Below are 21,516 nucleotides of genomic sequence, written 5' to 3' on the forward strand. Positions count from 1 at the left end.
AATAAATAAATAAATTTAATAATTAAAAAAAAAGTTTATAAAATAGATAAGCAACAGGATATATTGTACAGCACAGGGAAATTTTGTAATAACTTTAAATGGAGTATAATCTATAAAAATATTGAATCACTGTGTTGTACACCTGAAGCTAATATAATATTTTAAATCATCTATAGTTCAATTTAAAAAATCCTTATACCTTTAATATTTTTACTTGCATTCCAACCTCTAGTACATTGTTATATAGAAGCAGTGATAGGCATTCTTGTCTTGAACCTAATGTGAAATAAACAGTTTCAATGTTTCACTATTAAGTATGAAGTTTGCTGTAGGTTTTGGTAAATACCCTTTATCAGCTTAAGGAAGTTCATATATTCCAAGTTGACAAAGAGTTTTCATAATGAATATGTCTAGAGTATTATGTTTTACACACATGTATATCTCATATAGTAGATATTTACATATCTTACATGGTATATGTGACCTATGTTATATAACATATACTGTACTAGTGTATGTATGTGTGCATCGAAGAAGTAAAACCATACAACTATTTCAGTACATATGTCTCTGTACTGAAATAGAGGCAATAGGAGGGATAATGGGAGATGGGACAGTTGAATTTTAAGGGGGTAGTGTTCATACAAAGGTCTGGTATTTATACAAAGGCCTGGAACAAGGGATCCAAAGTGAGCAGTTTTCTTGAGGAGTCTGGAGCTGAGTTATCTCTGCTTATAGGTCACACTGAACTCTAAAAACTCTCCCCAGGTACTTTGGCACCCAAGGATTAATTAGATAATTCTAGGGCAGTGAATACAAAAACTCTTTATTCCATTTTTATGGAGAAACAGATCACTAAACTCTTTATTTTATTTTTTAAAATTTACTTATTTAATTTATTTTTGGCTGCGTTCAGTCTTCATTGCTGCGCGCGGGCTTTCTCTAGGTGCGGGGAGCCGGGGCTACTCTTCGTTGCGGTGCGTGGGCTTCTCACTGCGGTGGCTTCTCTTGTTGCGGAGCACGGGCTCTAGAGCATAGGCTCAGTAGTTGTGGCACACGGGTTTAATTGCTCTGTGGCATGTGGGATCTTCCCAGACCAGGGCTCGAACCCGCGTTCCCTGCATTGGCAGAGTCTTAACCACTACGCCACCAGGGAAGTCCCTAAACTCTTTATTAAAAACATGTATTTGGTAAATCTAGTTGGCTACATGGGGGCTTACACTGTGATTTTCTTTATTGCTATGTATATTTTTCATACTAAGAAAGTTTTAAAAGAAAAAATTTTAGATAACTTTATTGAGTGTAAAATAAGCTCATCATCCAGTCATTTAACAAACATTTATTGAATGTTTATTATGTGGCAGTTACTGTGCTTGCTAGTCCATATGGGAGTACAAGGATATATAAGGTACGTATAAGTGCTATCAAATATGGTAAAAAAATAATGTGCAGAAGGAATTAAGAGCTGGGAGGGACTCCTAGCTGGTGTGACCTGTACCACTTATTGGGGAAGACACAGGATAGAGAGCATGAATTTCTAAAGAGCCCATAGGGAAGCTGTGAAACTATAATGCAGAGTGGTACTAACATGCCTCTCCCCCCTTTATTTTGTGGGTCTCTTGCCTATGCCCAGTTTCTTAGTGGAGGTTGTTAAGCATTTTCAACAGCCGGGAAAGTGAGGCTAAGAGTAAGTTTCACTCTGCTGTCTTGGTTTTTTGTTTTTTTAAAAAATTTATTTATTCATTTATTTATTTTTGGCTGTGCTGGTTCTTCGTTGTTGCGCAGGGGCTTTCTCTAGTTGCAGCGTGAGCGGGGGCTGCTCTACATTGCCGTGCGCAGGCTTCTCATTGCCTTGGCTTCTCTTGTGGAGCATGGGCTGTAGGCGCGCAGGCTTCAGTAGTTGTGGCACGCGGGCTCTAGAGCGCAGACTCAGTAGTTGTGGCACACGGGTTTAATTGCTCTGTGGCATGTGGGATCCTCCCGGACCAGGGCTCGAACCCGTGTCCCCTGCATTGGCAGGCGGATTCTTAACCACTGCACCACCAGGGAAGTCCCCTGCTCTCTTGGTTTTAAAAGTTCAGTTTGGATTGGAGCATTGTCCTTGATTCCAAGAAATATTTCAATATTAAGAAACAGAAAAAGGTTTTTAAAAGCATAATTGTGACTCCAAACCTGCCATGGAAAGAATGATTTCAGTTACTTTCTAGGACTACCCTATGTTCTAGGCATTATCATTTCCTTTTAACCTGCTCAGGTTTTTAATTTACAAGGGTCAGAAAACCCATAGTAATGCCAGCCTACCTCTGTTTCTGGCTAGGTTAGTTTAACCTGTCTGGGCTTGTTTCCTCAGCAGCAATAACTGTCTTGTCAATTTCACAGTAGTAGAGGGATAAAAAAATGTAACAGATGCAAACACTCCTTGAAGAGCCTAAAAGCACTAAATGTAAGTGAACTATCACTGTTATTTTTAAAGTCTTATCCATAATCTTGGGTATAATGCATAGCTGAGTGAGTCTAAGGTTGTAACTGAGTAGGACCTTACATCGCCTTCCCAGGACAGGCCTTTCCCCACATCCTCTGCTTTAGTTCTTCTCTGAATTACATAGATAACAGTATTTGATGCACATTTCCTGAGTTGTTTTACAGGTGTGAAAAACCCCCACCAAACGGATGATATTAACTACTTGATGACCATGAACACATAGCCCAAGGCCTCCTGGAGCCTAAGGACTGATAATGTTAACCCCTGTGACACTGCCCTGTTACCTCACCATCAGCCAATCAGAGAATTGTTCATAAGCTGATCACATGCCCTGCGACTCGCCTCCCTCATCTGGCCTTTAAAAATGCTTTGCCAAAACCCTTTGGGGAGCTCAGGGATTTTTTGGGCCTGAGCCACCGGTCTCCTTGAATGGCCCTGCAATAAACCTTTCTCTGCTCCAGCCTCCGACGCTTTGGTTTGTTTGGCCTCACTGTGCATCGGGCACACGAACTTGCGCTAACAAGGTGGCCAGACTTCACTGTTCCTGGTAGGTTTTCCACAGCCTCTGCTTCAGAATAAAAAAATTCCTTACATCCAGCCTTTACTTTGTTGGCAGTTCGACATCCTCTTTATCTACATGCCCTGCTTGCTTTTTTGAGAGTGAGTGTAAATATAGGACAGCATTCTCCAAAACAGAGGAAAGAAGAGTATTTTCCTTAAAGACATGCCTTGCAAGTGCGGCCCAATCAACATTTATTGAATTCCAAGACAACAGAAGCTGGAGGTACACAGATGCAAAAACAGGGCCTCTGCCTTGAGGAGCTTAAGAGCCCATCAACTGATAGAGGTAACCTGCTTCCCGTTAGGAGAGTGGGAGTTTCCTTCTGCTTGCAGGATTGCAGAAGCCGCAGACCAGGAGGGGCAGAGGAGGACCCAGCTCGGCTCTGGAGGCCGTGGGCTACATGAAAGCTCCCGCGCCCCCTTAGTGTTTGCGACTTGGAAGGCACCCCTTCTGCCATTCCCCTTTCTTGGTACCGGGAGAAGATAAAAGATCCTTTTCTATTACTATAGTAGATACATCTCAAATCAGGACTTAGGACTTCAGCACTTCAGCCCTCACTCCCTCCTAAGGAGCCACTGCACCCTCCAGCGGAGAAACGGCGGCGGAGCTCCAGGGGGCTCCCCAGAGAGCTGAGCACCTTAAAGTCCTCCTTAAGGAGCTCGCTGTCTCCAGCCCCGCCCCTCGTGGAGTCCCGCCCCCGACGCGACCTCGTCCTGTGGCACCGATTGGTTGGCTCCTGTGCGTGAAGACGTTGCGTCGTGGGGCGGGGCGGAGGAGCGTTGTCCGTAGGGCCTCAGCCCTGTGTCCTCGGCCACCGCCCCCGCTGCTGCCCCGTATCCGCCCCTCGCCTGCCTTTAGAGGGTACAGGCGACAGCAGTTTCTTTAGGTGGTCGAACAGCCGCCAAACGTCTCCCTCGAGCTGCCTTTTCTAGCTGGCGGCTCTTCTGGGCTGGGTCCAGGTCGGGGGGTGGGGAAAAATGGCGCCGGCGCCCCAAGGCGTCCGGGAGGAGCCGCTGCTGGAGTGTGGGTCCGGACTGCTTTCCCGGCTGCTCTTCCTCGCCCAGGCAGTCCTCCTCCTGCTGCCGGCCGCCCGGGCAGGCCTCTGCCCCGCGCCCTGCTCCTGCCGCATCCCTCTGTTGGATTGCAGTCGCAGGAAACTGCCAGCGCCCAGCTGGACGGCGCTGTCGAGCTCGCTGCCCCCCGACGCCGTCAGCCTGTGAGTAGAGTTGCCGGGTGGGGGACCAAAGGAAAGGGGTGCTCCCCTTCCTCGAGGAACAGGAGGGAAACGGGCCTGGTCGGAGAGCGCGACCAGGAGCCTAAGTTCTGAAGGGGAATGCCATCGCGATGTTCTGAACTTTTTTTTGTGGGGGGGGGGGTGGTGGTGGTTGGAGCCTGAAAACCTGGTGTTCAGGTTCTGGAGACTTGTACGAAGACCAGGGTTAAAATTCTTGGGAGCAGGGAGTCTCTGATTCCTGGGCTGGGAGGAGTTGGTGCGGCGATACTGTTAAGGGCTCACTGGCCCTGGGCTCCGGCATTGGCTCTTGAATGGTTGGGGCTCCTCGCTCATTTTGGGCTGCATCATCCTGTGCATCAGCTTGAATGGTCCCCAAGCACGTGATTTTATAACCACGATCATAAAGACTTATGAACTGTTTTTCGGCTGTAGTTCAGGTTTTGGCTAATTTTGTGCTGTATTTTTGACAACTGGGTTGAAACTTCATGTGTTAACTACATCCAGTACCACCTTGAACAAATATCTTTACAAATAGCATTTTTGATCTCATTTAGGATTCACCTTGTAAAACAGGGAAGGCGTATCTGTTACAAAACTAAGTGTTTTGTTTTCAGTGCATTTTCTTGTGGCAAAGAACTTAAAAAATCAGTCCTCTTTGTTTATGTATGAGAAGCGAGTACAATGGTTGGATGAATTCTTCCGGAGACTCCACTGCAGAGTGCTCATCTTGACAGGCCTGCGTTAGACAGTGGCACCTGGAGAGCTCATTAGTCTGAGTCAGCCTGGTGGCATTAGGAGCAGCAGTAGGTATTAAATGCTGCAGTTATGGGGCTTGTTAACCACTAACATACGATTATTTCTCTGCCGCTAACTGAGCAATGTATTTATTGACAGACTTCTAACAGAGTCATCTCTAAAAAAAGACCTGTCACACACACACACACACAACCTCGAGGTGTGATTAAAATATGAGGGGATGTTTGGATTTCCATTGGAAATGGAATACAAATAGAAGGTCCCTCTTTGCAGAGGTTAAAGTGTGTATACATTTGCAAATAGCTTATGTTAGATAGGAAAGGAAGCTACCTCATAAATTCCTTGAGAAAATTAAGGTAACTTAAATAACCAAATGCAGTAGCATAGATTTGCAGTGTAATAAGGTGTTTCCTGTTGTTTTATCATAGTGACACCTGTAGCTAATTCTGGTTCTGTTGATGCAAATAACATTTAGAAATTCACATCAGTTGCAGCATAGTCTGAATTAAACCTAGCATAACATCTTAGTAATGCAGTAACTACCTTTTTCTAAGAAATTCTTGGAACAACTACCTGATTATGACAAACTGAATCTGATTATGACAGACTAAATCTGGTGCAGGTTTAAAAACAACACAACTTCATTTAGCTGTAATTGAAATAAATGTGGCCTACTTTTTAAGATCCTCCATTGGTAGATAAATAATAATTAGAAATAGTTTTATGTAAGATACATTTATATTGTGTCTAGGTTTGATTTTTTTTAATCAAGACAAATTGCCTAAAGCCAAATGACATTCAAAATTTTTAAATGTCCTATAATGAAATTGACATTTTCAGTTGAAGTGAAATGCCTTGGAGAGCAATTCTCTTGTAGAAATGTAATTGGATGGAAGTCTTACATTAGCAGAAGAACTCTTAGAATAGTAAAAGATGAGGTTGTGCTGTTTTAAACTGAGAAATGTAATATTTTTCATCAGTTGCCTTCAGCTATAAAACAGGTACATGTGGTTTTCTTTATGTAATTTTGAATTTTTAAAACACATGCAATGCTTTAAATGTATTAGTGATTCAAACTCAAATGCTCAGACTTGCAGCAATCATCAAAAAGATGGTAGACAAAATTCCTTAACTCTGGGTTTTAAAATATGTATCTGCCCCCACTTACTGGCACAGAGCCCCTGAAACCCTTGTAATCAATAATTTCCAAAGTGATAGGAGAACTAGGAGCACCTTTACTTTTTCTATTTGGTCTTTGACCCTAATTCCTGGCACAGAGCTCCTACATCTCTTGGAATCTCCTGGGTGATAGGAGTATCTTTTGACCTAACGAGGTGACTCTTGGTGGGCTCCTGGATAGCTTCAGGATTGGGGTGGGTCACCAAGCTATGCTTAGAAGCTTGGAACTTTCAGCCCCACCCACCCATCCTACAGAAGAGGAGAGGGGCTAGAGATTGAGGTAGTAATTGATCATGCCTATGTGGTGAAGCCTCCATAAAAATTTTCGAAGTATGGAGTTCAGAGAGCTTCTGAATTGGTGAACACACCTACCAGGAGGTATGCTGTGAGGGTGGTGCATCCCAACTCCATGGAGACAGAAGCTCCTGCACCAGACCCTTCTGGATCTTGCCCTATGTATCTCTTCATCTGGCTCTTCATCTGTGTCCTTTATCATGTCTTTTGTTATACAGTTAACCAGTAAACATAAGTAAGTGTTTTCCTGAGTTCTGTGAGGTATTCTAACAGTGCTTGAGTCCAAGGAGGGGGGTCGTGGCAACCTCCAATTTGTAGCCAAGTTGGACAGAAGTTGTGGGTAACGTGGGGAGCTACTACTTGTGATTGGTTTCTGAAGTGGGAGGCCGTCTTATGGGACTGAGAGCTTAACCAGTGAGGTCTGCACTAACTCCAGTTAGTGTCAGAATTGAATTGAATTGCAGGACATCTAGCTGGTGTTGGAGAATTGGTTGGTGTGGGGAAAAAGCACACATCTAGTGTCAGAAGCACTGTGTGTGTGAGTAAAGGAAGAAACCAGTGACAAAAATTTTTTGCTTGAGCAAACTTTAGTCAGGCTCCTGAACCTTATCCTGGGCCATCTGTGCACACCCTTGTAAAATGCAGTCTTAGCAGTATCTCTGCTAAGTTAGTTTAGTAGGAATCCCCCACCCTCAATGTCTGATCAGATTCCTCCTCCTACACCATCCCCCAGGTGATATCTGAGTACCCTGGCCCGTCTTCAGCAAGAATCCTGTTGGGTCTGTTTAGTTAAAAACCCCCTTACTAGATGTTTTCTCTTAGTAATTTTCCATACACCGACCCCACTCTGCTCCTTAGCTATAAGTTTTCTCTTATTCATGGAGTAGTCAGAGTTAAGCCCAATCTCTTTCCCCCACTTTAAAGTTTCATTGTAGTGGTTCCTTTATGTATTGAGAAAGCCCCATCCCCCAAAGTCTTCCTTACCATGCTTTAACAAGTATCATTGAGTATTTTTTTTCCTTTTAACAGTTATGGTGCCACAACTCGGGATAGGATCAGATTCATCATTGGACCCCCGGACCTCTCACCCAGGACCCTAAGTGCGTACCTTTGAAGCCTTTATCTTCACTCCTGACTGATTGATCGGGGATCCATTGTTGAGTCCGACTCCTGAACCATTGCTCCGGACAAACGTCCGTGGAAGCTGGTAAGGACAGATTTTGATTGTTAAGAGTCTGAGTACAGTTGACCTTGAACAACATGGGTTTGAGCTGTGTAGGTCCACTTATATGCATATTTTTTTCCAATAGTAAATACTCCAGTACTACATGGTCCATGGTTGGTTGAATCCATGGATGCAAAACCCTGGATACAAAGGAACTGCACATATGGAAGGCAATTACAAATTATATGTGGATTTTTAACTTTGCAGAGGGTCGGTGCTCCTAACCTTAGTGTTGTTCAAAGGTCAACTGTATACTCCAGAAGTTGGGATAGAGTCCCAGATAAACACAGGCTGGGTTAGAGTCCCAGGTTTCTCTGTTTGTAAGAAAGCTCAGTTAGAGTCCTAAGCTTCTTTGTCTGAAAGGTACTTACTGGGTTGGAAATCTCTCCTTCCTGGCTCTTCTTTTCTTGAGTGGGGATTAGTTATTCCCTGACTCTTTGGGCTGGAAGTCTCTTCTTCCTTGCTCTTTTTTTATTATTCCCTGACTCTTTATGCTGGAAGTCTTTCTTCCTGGCTCTCTGTGAGGCCTCTTTGTTCCCTCTCTTGGGTCCTGCTTTTCCCATGAGAACTTATTAGATGGCTCAAACCCCCTTCTTGAACCCCTGCTGAGTATATTCTCTGTCTCCCTGCATTCTTGTTGGCATGCTTTTGTTGAGGATAATGTGGAACTTCACTGGCTTCTTTCAGAAACTTGTGATCTCTCCACACTGGCTCCGCTAAGACGTCTCCCTTCTCATTGCTTCTGCTCCTCTGCCCTCTCACCACCTTCAATCTTTCCTCCAATTTCCTTGAATACTGTGATATGTCCTTCTCAAAGCCCCTTCATCCTCCATCCCCTGCCAGACCTTTTTCCACCTCAGTCTTTATAGTCACTTGATCTTTGGACCCCCTGCCCTCCACTAGAGGCGGTTAAGAAACTTAGGGACCCCCCAAAACAACTCCTTGAAGCTGAAAAGGAAAAAGGCTAATTGGAAATAGACTGTATGTTTTCAGCAGTTGGATGGGCTTTGGAGACCTGCAGACAGCCTCTAGATGCCTCTAGGTGTCTCCTTGGTCAACGCCTAAAATTTGGTCCATAGCCTCCATAAGATTACATATCGGGGCAAGGGAAGGTGGTCTGTACAAAATTGGTAAACAGGTAACCTAAACTTGTCCCATTTGCCATAAACACAATTCACATAAAAACATAGAGTAGAGAAAAGACAAGAGATTATTATTTTATATAAAGCAGTGAGTTTGTATTACTATGTTTTACTAACTAACTCATGACTAAAATTTTCCAGTGAAAACTTAAGATCTCTATTAGCATCTGTCTGTATATATGTTGTAGAGGTGTGCTGTTTTTCTACTTCTAGATGGTATTACCAAATTAATTTATAAAATCCAATCCTGTTCAAATTAGCTTAGAGATAAATGAGCAGTTACATAAATTAAGTATTCCTGAAACTCTCAGAAACAGAGAAGCTCAGTGTTTTAAGTTTACATGATCTGGGATAGTTTTTCGTAAATAAAGCTAATTTGAAAATTGTTGGTAAAATAAGAACAGGCATGTCTTCAGAGTTGTCAGCATTAAATATAGTGCAGACATTAAATCTAAACTAAGAACAAAATGTACCAAAAAAATGAATTGCTTCCTGTATGTCAAGCACGGCAGTAAAATAAAAAAGGGGGAAATACCATGTATGTAACTTTTTAGGTTTTTGCTTTTGTGATGTTTGCCTAACACGCATGTGTTATAAAAAATAGTTAATAGGGAAATAACTTCAGATGATGGCTGGCTTTGTTTGGTGTCGTGTCTGCCTAAAATAAAAATCAAAGTCATTTGTAAGTAAGATAAACTACTGAAACATTCATTATTGAACCTAAATTTAAGTTTATATACTTTTGGCATCTTGTTTTTACATGTTATAAAGAAACAAGATATTTGGATCTATTAGTAAACATTCTTTTGCTACACAAAAATTGTACTAAGAGGAATCGTATGCCTCTAGCCTCTAGAAATTGCAAAATTGTGTATTCAGAAATATACTAGTCTACTACAGAAAACTGATACACGACAGACCACAATTGCCTACTTCCTAGTTTTCCCTGTTAAAAAAAGTTTATTAATGGTTAAAAATCATAATCAATATATGTAAATGAAACTACTAGAAACTGTAAGAATGAAGAGAAATAACTTTGTATGCAAGGTATGAAGGATGTGTTTTAGTTAAGGGAAAAAAAGATTTTTTCTAAGGTAGAATGAGTTCCAGAATGAGAAAGAGGAAAAACACAGTACAAAAACTGAATAGATATTAGAAAAATGGTTGTAGAAGATTTGCAGAACAGGAATTTTGTGTTTGGTTAAGTTGCTGAGATTGAATGGATTTATTTATAAGTTACAAAAAAAGTGAACTTCAATATCAAAAGTGTACTGGAATTCCCTGGTGGTCCAGTGGTTAGGACTCGGTGCTTTCACTGCCTCGGCCTGGGTTCAGTCCCTGGTGGGTTCAATCCCTGGTCGGGGAGCTAAGATTCTGCAAGCTGCTCAGTGCGGCCAAAAAACAAACACAAAAGTGTACTGATGCAAAACTAGAATCCCAAAGTTTTATTGGATTGTTGGTCTGTTCTTATTAAGAAACTGTAAAAAGGTTTACCTTTTAAGTAGTCTGTCTAGGAAACAAAGATTTTGTGTCTTATCAAAATAATTTCCTGTGTTTCATGTTGTCTTTATCAGGTCTTTGATTACTCTAAAACATTGAGTTTTCTCAATATTAGAAGAGCTAAGTTTTTTTTTTTAAACAACTATGTGACTTTCTGTATTTGCCTTTGAAATCTTTTGTCACTTTGTTTAAATGGATAACTAACTATTGTTTCACAGTGACCTGTGATCTTATTTAGTCAAGTGTTTAAACTTTTCAGTATTTTTGACAACTTCTCAAAATCAAATTCTAAATGGAGTCTTTTTGACTCCATTTAGAATGGAGTCGCGAACTAATTTCGAGACTTTCCAGAGGCCCCTGGAAAATCTCAAAGGATATGTCTCTCACGTTGTAAAAGGATATGTTAAACTAATTAGGTTTATTTGGTATTTTAAATTACATGAGAAGCATAGTCAAATAATGAGGACAAATATTCTTAGGTTATACACGTACGGATATATGTTACTAATAATAGGTATTCCAGAAAAGTATGAAGTTCATAGAGATTTGAAATAGCCTTGTCTGGTTATTATGATAAAATATTGTTTGCCACAGAAATAACTAATTTTTCTTATCAAATGAACTCTCATCAGAACTTTAACCATGGCCATTTTAAGTCTTTTTTCATTCATGGACAAGTTGTTTTACTCTCATTCTTCTCTGAAAGCATAAACCGTCAGCCACAGGCAAGAATGCTCCATGATGCCATCAGTAAGGCCATGCCACGAGATTGAGAGAATTTCCAGGAGTAATGAAGAAGTTGATGGATTTATGAAACTGTTAACCCAAGATCAAGTAGAACAAGAATTAATTACATTGGACTGAATAAACTGATGAGGATGGTTATAATTTTTCTATCACTCTTTGTTTGAAACATTACTCGTTCTTTAATGTTTTGTTCTTCAGATTTAAATAACCTTTTTCGGACTTCCCTGGTGGCGCAGTGGTTAAGAATCTGCCTGCCAGTGCAGGGGACACAGGTTTGAGCCCTGGTCCGGGAAGATCCCACATGCCGCGGAGCAACTAAGCCCATGCGCCACAACTACTGAAGCCCATGCACCTAAGCCTGTGCTCCGCAACAAGAGAAACCACCACAATGAGAAGCCCGCGCACCACAACGAAGAGTAGCCCCTGCTCGCTGCAACTGGAGAAAGCCCCCACACATCAATGGAGAGCCAACGCAGCCAAAAATAAATAAATAAATAAAAAACAAACAAACAAATAAATAACCTTTTTCTTTTCTCTTATGTTATCTATAGCTTACAACAGTAATCTGGTAGATAATACCTTTGTGAACAAAGATGAAACAATTACTTTTTCTCCCTACCTGATTCCTCCAGAATTCAGAAACTTTTAGCCAGTATTCTTATTTTCATGACAATATGGTAGTTTAAGTTCAATAAAAATGTGCTCTTGTAAGAGGATACAATTGGAAATATAGGTTATATTACCATGGCTTTGACTGAAATGTTATATTTAAGAGTGAACTGTCCATAGAATCTGGTTTAAGGGACTAAGGTTGCCTTCATGGAACCAGTGCTCTTGGAAAAACTGGCCTGCTGTCTGGCTTACAGGGTTCTGAGCCTCATAGGTGAGTAAGGAAAGTCACTTCCTGGCAGGCCCAGGAACCTTAGGATATCTTCGGGACATCAAGAAGACAGATATTCACCTGAATCTTTAGGAATGGGAGATGAAGTCTGGTGGCTAGTTCCTGAGCTGGCTTCCTAGCCTTGAGAGCCTTTTAAAAGCCTAATCTGAGATTCCTTATGAAAAGTTTCAGCAAAACCAACTCAAAAAGAGCCTGCCTATATGGTCAGTCACTATTCCTGCTGTACTTACATGAATAATCAGGACAAATCTAATGAGACCAGACTTATGTAAACAAGAAATAAAAGGTTAACTATAGAGGGAAGATTTTTTTGTTTCAGTGTAAAACTGTAGTGCACCCTTGTGGCTTCCATCTTGCACACTGGCCAGTCCTTACCACATTCTCAATTCTGGTTTCCTCCAGTATCTGACTCTAACTCTCCAAACTAATGTTTCCAGTCTTTTTTCCCCCCACCCTCCTGACGTGGCATCACTGAGAACTAAAATTGCCCTTTTCCTGAAATCCTGCAAGCTGAAGCTGGATGACTTGATATAAACTTAAAAAAAAAAAAAAAAGCACAACACATTGTATATGGGTAACCTTTGTGCCTCCTGCTGTGTGGACCACTTACAGAGTTCACCACAACATTTAATGCCATCCATCACCAGAGACATTCAAACTGCAAACCAGGAAACTTCTTCAGGTGGCCACTGCCATCCTCATTCTACCATTTAAAGATGCTTCAAGTTCAAATCTAAGAATCCCAACTGGCTACCCTCTGGAATGAGAAACTGGATCTCTAACTATTAATTTTGGCTTTTATTTTCATAGAAACTCCCCTCATTAAATATCTGACTGCTGGTACCATTGAGCAAATATCCTATAATACCAAGTCCTTACAGAAGGTTCACCTGGTCCTTAATGAGCAAAAGGCTACTGAATGAGAAAACAGACATATTGTTCAGAGGAAAGAAGAATGTCTCTTCTTTCCTTGAACAAGAAAGGGGCCTGACAAAGATTCTTTGAATAAATTTTAATTGACTCCTGAACCACCTTCATCCAGGCTCATCTGTATACTTCCTTGTAAAATGCAGTTTTAACAAGAATCCTGCTAAGTCAGTTTAGCAAGAAACCCTTGATACCTGATCACCCTTGATATCTGATCCGGTTTCTCATGTTTCACCATCCTCCAGGTGGTGTCTGATCACCATGGCTTGTCTTCAGCAGGAATCCACTTAGGTCTATTTAGCCAGAACCCCCCTTACCCTTGTTTCCAGTTTTCCATCCACTGATTTTGTCCACCCTGCTCCAAGGCTATAAATTCACACTTACCCATGTGGTATTTGGAGTTGAGCCCAATTTCTTTCCCCCACTGCAAAATTTCATCATAGTGGTCCCTATACCCTTAGAGATAACTTGCACCACCTTGAATAAAGTCTTACCAGGTTTTAACACGTGTCATTGATTTTTTTTTTTTCTTTTAACACAGAGTTTTTCCTAGATATTTGGTATCACAGGAGTGAGATTTGCTAGAGTGGATCTGGCTGATGGAAACGTGGTTTGGGAAGAGAGAGGATAAAAAGGCAGGGGATCCAGAACCTTTGATTCCTGGGTGACCACATGGTCACCCATGGTATGGAGCAGCAGCTGTGCTGCTCTCAAGTTACTAAAGGTAAAAGTTACCAATGGAATTTAGAGATGGATCCAATTCCTAGCATGTTGGTTCACTGGATGCATAAGGAAAGGGAAACGAGTAAGAAAAAGATGAACTGTTTAACCCCTTGGTTATTGTGGTAACCAAATTATAATAGCTAAAATTGAAATAATGTAATAATATAATAAGTAATATATAAAAGTGAAATTAAAAGAGAGTGCTGGGTCAGACCTTGATGCTGGACCAAGCTCAGATTTCACTAAGTCTGAGCTTTGGTCACTAGCCTCAAAGCTGCCCACCAAGGGAAAAATTAAGCAAGGACAACAGAAAGTACCTCTAAGACCTCTGGCCACCAAGAATGTAGTCAGTGTGGGGGGCGGAGGGCAAAATCAAGAAACTACTGAAATCAGGGAGTACAGTGTGAAGGAGTTGTTTCATTTTGTGGATCAGTAACATCAACTTCCTGAAGAACCTTTATTAAAATGGACTGTGAGGGACTTCCCTGGCAGTCCAGTGGTTAAGACCTCGCCTTCCAATGCAGGGGATGCGGGTTCAATCCCTGGTCAGGGAGCTGAGATCCCACATGCCTCACAGCCACAAAAAAACCCAAAAACATAAACCAGAAGCAATATCATAACAAATTCAATAAAGACTTAAAAAAATAAAAAAACAAAAATGGATTGTGAGAGTCATTAATTTAGGAGCAGTATCTGGTTTTAGATGCTGCAGTGGGGAAAAGCATGTTTGGGTTGATGGAGGATCCGCAGGTCACTATGGAACAATCACTGATGGCCATATGTGATCCAGACACAAAATAGTTTATTCCTGAGGGAACAGCCAGCCTAATGGATTGGGCAGAAGCCACCGTAAGGTCTGTTTATCCCTGAGAAAGAGGACTGTTCGTCGCCTCCAATAAATGCCAAGTGGAAGCAGATGATATGTTTTGTGTATAAGCCATGTGGGATTATCTTTATGATAATTGGGATATTCACTTGCTGAATGTGCCTGTTACCCAGTCCATGGTAAATGCTGTGATTAAGGGGAAACTGTTACATGGGCACCCCATATAACCTTACTGCTGCAAAACCAGGAGACAGTTGGGGAAGCCTTATGTATTGTCTGCCCCAGGTTCCCCTCTGGGTCTTATAAAGATGCTAATAAAAACATTAGGTTAGTTAACAAGAGAATGAGGAAAGGCAAAGGAGAGAGGGAACTGATCTTAGCAAGGTGGACATTTTTAAACAGTTATTAAGAAATAAGGTGAATAAAGCAAATATTGTTAGGAGCAAAACAAAGGAAATAGGGAAGAATCATGGAATTCAGCCCAGCAGAATGGAAGGCTTTAGATGGTTTTAAGAAATGGGATGAATAAAACAGACATTAGTGGGGTTAAAACAAAGCTTTTAATACTTCACTACCCAAGGTTGGGCAGGCTGGAAAGACCCCCTGACCCCTCAATATTAAAGGTCTCTAAAGAAGTCTGCTCTGTTTAGTTTGAAGAAATCTAAAAATCCAAAGACTGAGATTGCAGTGAGAAACTTGACCAGCAAACGCTTAGGTCATTGGTTAGGCAGATTAAATGAGATAAAAATTGACAAAAAGGGACACTTTCCTGGCCGTCCAGTGGTTGGGACGCCGTGTTTCCACTGCAGGGGGTGCGGGTTTGATCCCTGGTCGGGGAACTAGGATCCCACATGCCTTGCGGCACAGCCAAAAAATAGAAAAGAAAATTGACAAAAGGGCCAGGGTCCCTTGGCTCAACCCACGAAGGGGGGACCCCAAAACCTTTTGCAGTAGAGTGGATAAAATGGTCAGAAGGTAGAGAAGTTCCCAGGATTTCCTGATAGGAGATCATCTTGCACTGTGGTACCAAAACCCACTGGTGAGACCTGATACAGCTGAGAACATAAAAATATAAGGGTTGATAGGATTATGAAAGTTGGAATATTTAAGCAGGCTTTAAGTTGTATCTTCTTTACCTGAGTGTTTTATAGGAATGGGGGTTATGTCTGGATGGGGACTGCTTCCCCTACCTAGTATTCTACAACCAAAATTTGTTCATATAAACCCTAATGGAGGCTATAGTTAAGAATGTAAGGTGAAAGTTTGTAGGAGAATGGTGTATTTGATCAGACTTTTACCTGATTGTATAATGAAGATGGACATTGTATCTGGTTGGGGAATGTTTTCTCTACCTAGTGTTGTTAAACAGAGGGCATGTAAATCTACACTTCAAGCAATATTACTAATTGGACATGCTAAATGGGAACCAGTAAGGTGGCCCAAGCCCACATAGCATAGAATAGAAGCTGGAGTGTTGGTATGGGGAAATTCTCTGTGTGATAACCCTGTGTGTACTGGAGTGCCTCCCAGCAACAGCTTCTAGGACTTTGGAGAATTTCCGGTTGAAGGGTAGTTATTGGCTTCCTTTGGACGTTAATTGAAACTGCCAGTATGACTAAAAGTCATAAAGTAATCTTGAAAAGAATCTTGATGTCTTGCATAATGTCTGATAAACACTCCAGTGGGGAGGACAGTGCCCAGAAGAGTTTCATAATAAAATGGCAATGGTTAACACAGGATCATACTGTCTGGGGAATGCGAGGAGGAGATACTAAAGAATAGGGAGCCTCTTTTCCCTTAGGACTGACTCTGGAACTGTGTGAGGAGCTGCTGGATTATGTTGTCACTTGGAAGTGTCCTATAAACAGCTCATAACTGACCAAAAAAGAGCTGCTTGGTTTGTGAATGACAGTTGCAAGGTGAAGGGACAGCATCCTATTTTGAAGGCCACCACTGATAGAAGAAGGTAAAGACATTAGCTCACTGGGTTGAATTGCATGCTGTTTCCCTAGAGTAATGCAAGAATTGAACAGTGGTAAAGACCCCTATGTTTGAGTTTTTACTGACTCACGGACAACGGCCTATGGCCAGACCATATGGTCAGGCAGAAGAGCAGTGGAAACCTGGCCTATTAAAGGGATGCCCTTATGGGGCATAGTCCTATGGGAATTACTGTGGGAATTTGAAGGGTGCATTAAAGTAGGGCTTTGTCGATGTCCACCAGGAGAAGCCCCTTCTAAGTTCAGAAGGTGATTAGAATCACCAGGCAAATACCCCTGTGTGCTCACTTGAGATGGCCACGTGGGTCCATGAAATGAGTGGATATGGGGGCATTGCAGCAATGCAGAGATGGGCTAAATCCAGACGTACTTCTCTTGTACCGTCTGAGGCACAAAATGACAGTAAGTATTGACAGAATAATGTTCTGTCTGCAAGCAAAAGAGACAGAGATGGCAGATGGCTAAGTGTCAGATTCCTCTGGGGGAAAGGCCTTGAATACAGCTAGTAAGTGAGACTGATGTTGGCAGACCTGGGGGGCTACAAATGAGTCCTGATAGGAATAGACACTGACTCTGGACCAGGCTTTACTTACTTGGTGGTAGATGGAAATGTACAAGAGTGCTTTAAAACAACCGGAACAGAAGATAATTGTACCAATTTGGATGGCCGACCATCATCTCTTCAGAGCAAGGAATACACTTTGTAGCCCATAATGTCCAAGAGTGGGCAGAGAGAGAGCCTCCTCAGGGTACTAGTTTGATGGAGAACTAGAATGGGCAATTAAAACATTGGTTATCTAAAATGGGAGAGAAAAAGACACGAAGGGCTGGCTTATATACCATGAAAGTGTACTCATACTCAACATGGGGTGGGGCTAAAGGAGTGGCCCTACTGTATAGAGTCCTCTTTCTGGTGGGTCTGGGGAAGAGGGTGTGGAATGACTATGCAGTTCTTACTAAGGGAGAAGTATTCTGGTGTAGCAAGTGTACTTTTTTCTTTCTTTCCCCTATTAACTTTCTTCCCCCTGCTTGATGCAGTGGTCCTAGGACCAGGCCTGCAAATATAAGTGCTGGAAACAGAGATGATTCCTAAGCAAGAAGCTAACTGTAATTTTAAGTTTGGGGTCAAGATTCCTAAGTACCTGATGGGGTGGGTTGTGCCTTCACCCCATCTCGCAAAATTGAGGTTAACAGTGAATGCCACTATATTGCCTGGTGATAAAAATAGCCCAGGTAGTTCTGTAACTGTGTAACCTTACCCTAAATGAACGGTGGACTGAAGGGGAGGAACTTGCTAAACTAGTGTTGCTGTTTGCTGTCTAGACCAGCACAGTGGCTGAACCTGATGTTCCTTCCAAAGTTGAAAGAGTTTGGGTATACAGGGAGAGGAGGAGCAATAGTAGCTGAAGATCAAGAAACAAGTAAATGGGTTGTGTAGTGAGGGAAATCCAATAATAGCACCTCAAAAGGGCTCAGAGTAGTCGATTATATCTCTTAATTCAGTTACACCAGATGACTGAAAGAGTGAAACCATATGTTTGCCTAGACCACACCTGCATTTGGAACCTGACAAGATTAACTGGAAGCCTGCAAACCCGAGTGGCCTTACCTGAAAATTATTTTTCATACCATATGATGATGGACTGGTCCAGTTATTAATGACTGAATGGGATTCTAACAACATGCCAGTATCTTTTGAGTATATATATTGGTCTCTGCCCCTGGTTCCTGGCACACAGCTCCTGAAACCCTTGTAACTTCCAAAGTGATAAGTATTTGGAGTGCCTTTTGTTCTAATATTTGGTCTTTGACCCTGATTCCTGATACACAGCTCCTACATCTCTTGGAATTTTCTGGGTGATTGGGGTGTCTTTTGACCTGATGGAGTGACTCTTGGTGGGCTCCTGGATAGCTTCAGGATTGGGGTGGGTCACCAGAAAGACCAAGCCGTGATTAGAAGCTGGGAACTTTCAGCCCCATGCCCCCCATCCTACAGAAGGTGAGAGGGGCTAGAGATTGAGGTAGTAATTGATCATGCCCATGTGATGAAGCCTCCATAAAAATTTTCAAAGTATGGAGTTCAGAGAGCTTGTGAGTTGGTGAACACACCTACTAGGAGGTATGCTGTGAGGATGGTGCATCCCAACTCCATGGAGACAGAAGCTCCTGCACCAGACCCTTGGATCTCGCCCTGTGTATCTCTTCATCTGGCTGTTCATCTGTGTCCTTTATCATATCGTTTGTCCAGTAAATGTAAGTAAATGTTTTCCTGAGTTCTGTGAGCTGTTCTAGCAGGTGCTTGATTCCAAGGAGGGGGAACCTCCAATTTGTAGCCAACTCAGGCAGAATTTGTGGGTAACATGGGGATCTACTGTTTGTGATTGGTGTAGGGGGCAGTCTTGTGGGACTGAGCCCTTAATTTGTGGGGTCTGCAGTAACTCCAGTTAGTCAGAGTTGAATTGCAGGATATCCAGCTGGTGTTGGAGAATTGGTTGGTGGGGGGGGAAAAGCCCCAAAATATCTGGTGTCAGGAGCATTGTGTGTGTGAGTAAAGATAGAAATGAATTTTTTCCTAGGCAGAACCTTACTTAGATACTGTCTTTTTAAAAAAGAGTTTATTATTGGTTTACAATATTGTGTTAGTTTCAGGTGTACAGCAAAGTGATTCATTTATATATATACATATATACATTCTTTTTCAGATTCTTTTCCCATGTAGGTTATTACAGAATATTGACTACAAGTTCCCTATGCTATACAGTAGGTCCTTGGTGATCATCTATTTTATGTATAGTAGTGTGTATTTGTTAATCCCAAACTCCTAATTTATCCCTCCCCTCCATGTTTCCCCTTTGGTAACCATACATTTGTTTTCGAAGTCTGTGAGTCTTTCTGTTTTGTAAATAAGTTCATTTGTATCTTTTTTTTTTTTTAGATTCCACATATAAGTGATATCATGATATTTGCCTTTCTCTCTCTGACTTGCTTCACTTCGTATGGTAATCTCTGGGTCCATCCATGTTGCTGCAAATGTCATTATTTCATTCTTTTTTATGGCTGAGTAATATTCCATTGTATATATTTACTACATCTTCTTTATCCAGTCTTCAGTAGACATCTAGGTTGCTTCCATGTCTTGGCTATTGTAAATAGTGCTGCAGTGAACATTGGGGTGCATGTATCTTTTCAAACTATGGTTTTCTCTGGATATATGCCCAGTAGTGGGATTGCTGGGTCATATGGTAGTTCTAGTTTTAGTTTTATAAGGAATCTCCGTACTGTTCTCCATAGTGGTTGTGCCAGTTCATAGATACTGTCTTTTTTTGGAGGGGGGACCACACCACTCGGCTTGTGGGATCTTAGTTCCCCGACCAGGGATGGAAGCTGGGCCTGGCAGTTGAGAGCACCGAGTCCTAACCACTGGACCGTCAGGGAATTCCCTAGATACTGTCTTTATGCTTCTTTTTTAAAAAATAAATTTATTTATTATTTATTTTTGGCTGTGTTGGGTCTTAGCTGATGCGCACGGGCTTTTCTCTAGCTGCGGTGAGCAGGAGCTACTCTTCGTAGCGGTGCCTGGGCTTCTCATTGCGGTGGCTTCTCTTGTTGCGGAGCATGGGCTCTAGGCATGCGGGCTTCAGTAGTTGTGGCACTTGGGCTCAGTAGTTGTGGCTCACGGGCTCTAGAGTGCAGGCTCAGTAGTTGTGGCGCATGGGCTTAGTTGCTCCGGGGCATGTGGGATCTTCCCGGACCAGGGCTCAAACCCGTGTCCCCTGCATTGGCAGGCAGATTCTCAACCACTGTGCCACCAGGGAAGCCCTGTCTTTATGCTTCTATATGTCAGAAACTCTTTCAAATTTTATTTGGTAGTTTAAAACTTGACTGGATTCTCCATGGCAGAGCTCTGTGTCACATTTTTCTGATTTTACACACACAGGCACAGTCACACACACACAGAGAAGAATTGAAAGACCAGGTATGTTAGTCAACTTCTTGTTTTTTCAAGTAAGGACATTAGAACCCCTCTCCTCCAACAATTATTTGCTGTTATGGTCATTTCATGATAGCACCAAAAAATTAGGAAGTACATAATTTTTTAAAAAATTTTTATTTATCTATTTAGTTTTTCGGCCACGCGGCATGCGGGATCTTAGTTCCCCGACCAGAGATCAAACCCGTGCCCCTGCAGTGGAACTGCGGAGTCTTAACCACTGGACCACCAGGGAAGTTCCAGGAATACTTGATTTTAGAGTTAAGGAAAATTCTGTAATTAACTATATTTAGCTTTATGGAAAACTTGTAACCTTGACCTTATTATTTTCGTTTTACTGTTGCCTGCTGAAAACTTCATCATGGATTTGGGAACCACTGCTGTACTAGATTAATTGGAAAGAGATGGCAGATGACACTTAGCCATCTGCCATCTCTGTCTCTTTTGCTTGCGACAGAACATTATTCTGTCAATACTTACTGTCATTTTGTGCCTCAGAGGGTACAAGAGAAATACGTCTGGATTTCATATGCATTTAGTTGTTACTTCTAGTTTCTTAGTCTCTTCTGTTCTCATAATACTTACTGTTTAAGATTTGTCCACATTGTTCTTTGGAGTGGTTGTGAACAGATTAGTTCTTTAGCATAGGAAGAGGGCAATTTATGTTGAATAACTCCAGGAAGTCTTTCAGATTTGCACATAACTTGAACTTTAACCTCTTTAGCTGTTGCTTTGTGTGAGTGACATTGGTAAAATGTTTTCACTGTTAGTTACAGGTGGAGTTAGCCGCGATTCCTTCAGAGGTCCTGAGCTCACTACCAATGACTTACGTGATGTCAAGCAAAAACCGCAGAGCTTTGCCTATACTTCATGTTTCTTTCCTAAAAGGGCAAATAATTTGTAGTATCCTTCCATTCTACATTTTCAGTGATACTGGTAAGGATTGAGATACTCTTTGGAAAATATTCTTAGGTTTTCGAAAGGTTAATATGGTAGGAGAGTTGATTTGAGGATGTTTGTTTTTCTG

The 21,516-nt window shown here is 41.9% G+C and overlaps 1 protein-coding gene across 3 annotated transcripts in view; it reads left to right on the top strand.

Moving 5' to 3' along the window:
• Positions 1–3,809: 3,809 nt before the first annotated feature.
• The window catches only part of LRIG2 (leucine rich repeats and immunoglobulin like domains 2), a 67,126-nt gene continuing 49,419 nt past the window's right edge, over positions 3,810–21,516 (top strand). For 2 of the 3 annotated variants that reach the window (XM_060090283.1, XM_060090284.1), the window contains exon 1: positions 3,810–4,260. In XM_060090283.1, the coding sequence (XP_059946266.1) occupies positions 4,022–4,260 (239 nt within the window). In that variant the 5' untranslated portion in view covers positions 3,810–4,021. Of the gene's footprint in view, positions 4,261–7,536; positions 7,715–21,516 lie in introns of all 3 variants that reach the window. The other variant, XM_060090285.1, reaches the window with a different exon arrangement.

The sequence above is a fragment of the Mesoplodon densirostris genome, chromosome 2 (assembly GCF_025265405.1).
Source record: "Mesoplodon densirostris isolate mMesDen1 chromosome 2, mMesDen1 primary haplotype, whole genome shotgun sequence".
Classification (NCBI taxonomy): Eukaryota; Metazoa; Chordata; class Mammalia; order Artiodactyla; family Ziphiidae; genus Mesoplodon; species Mesoplodon densirostris.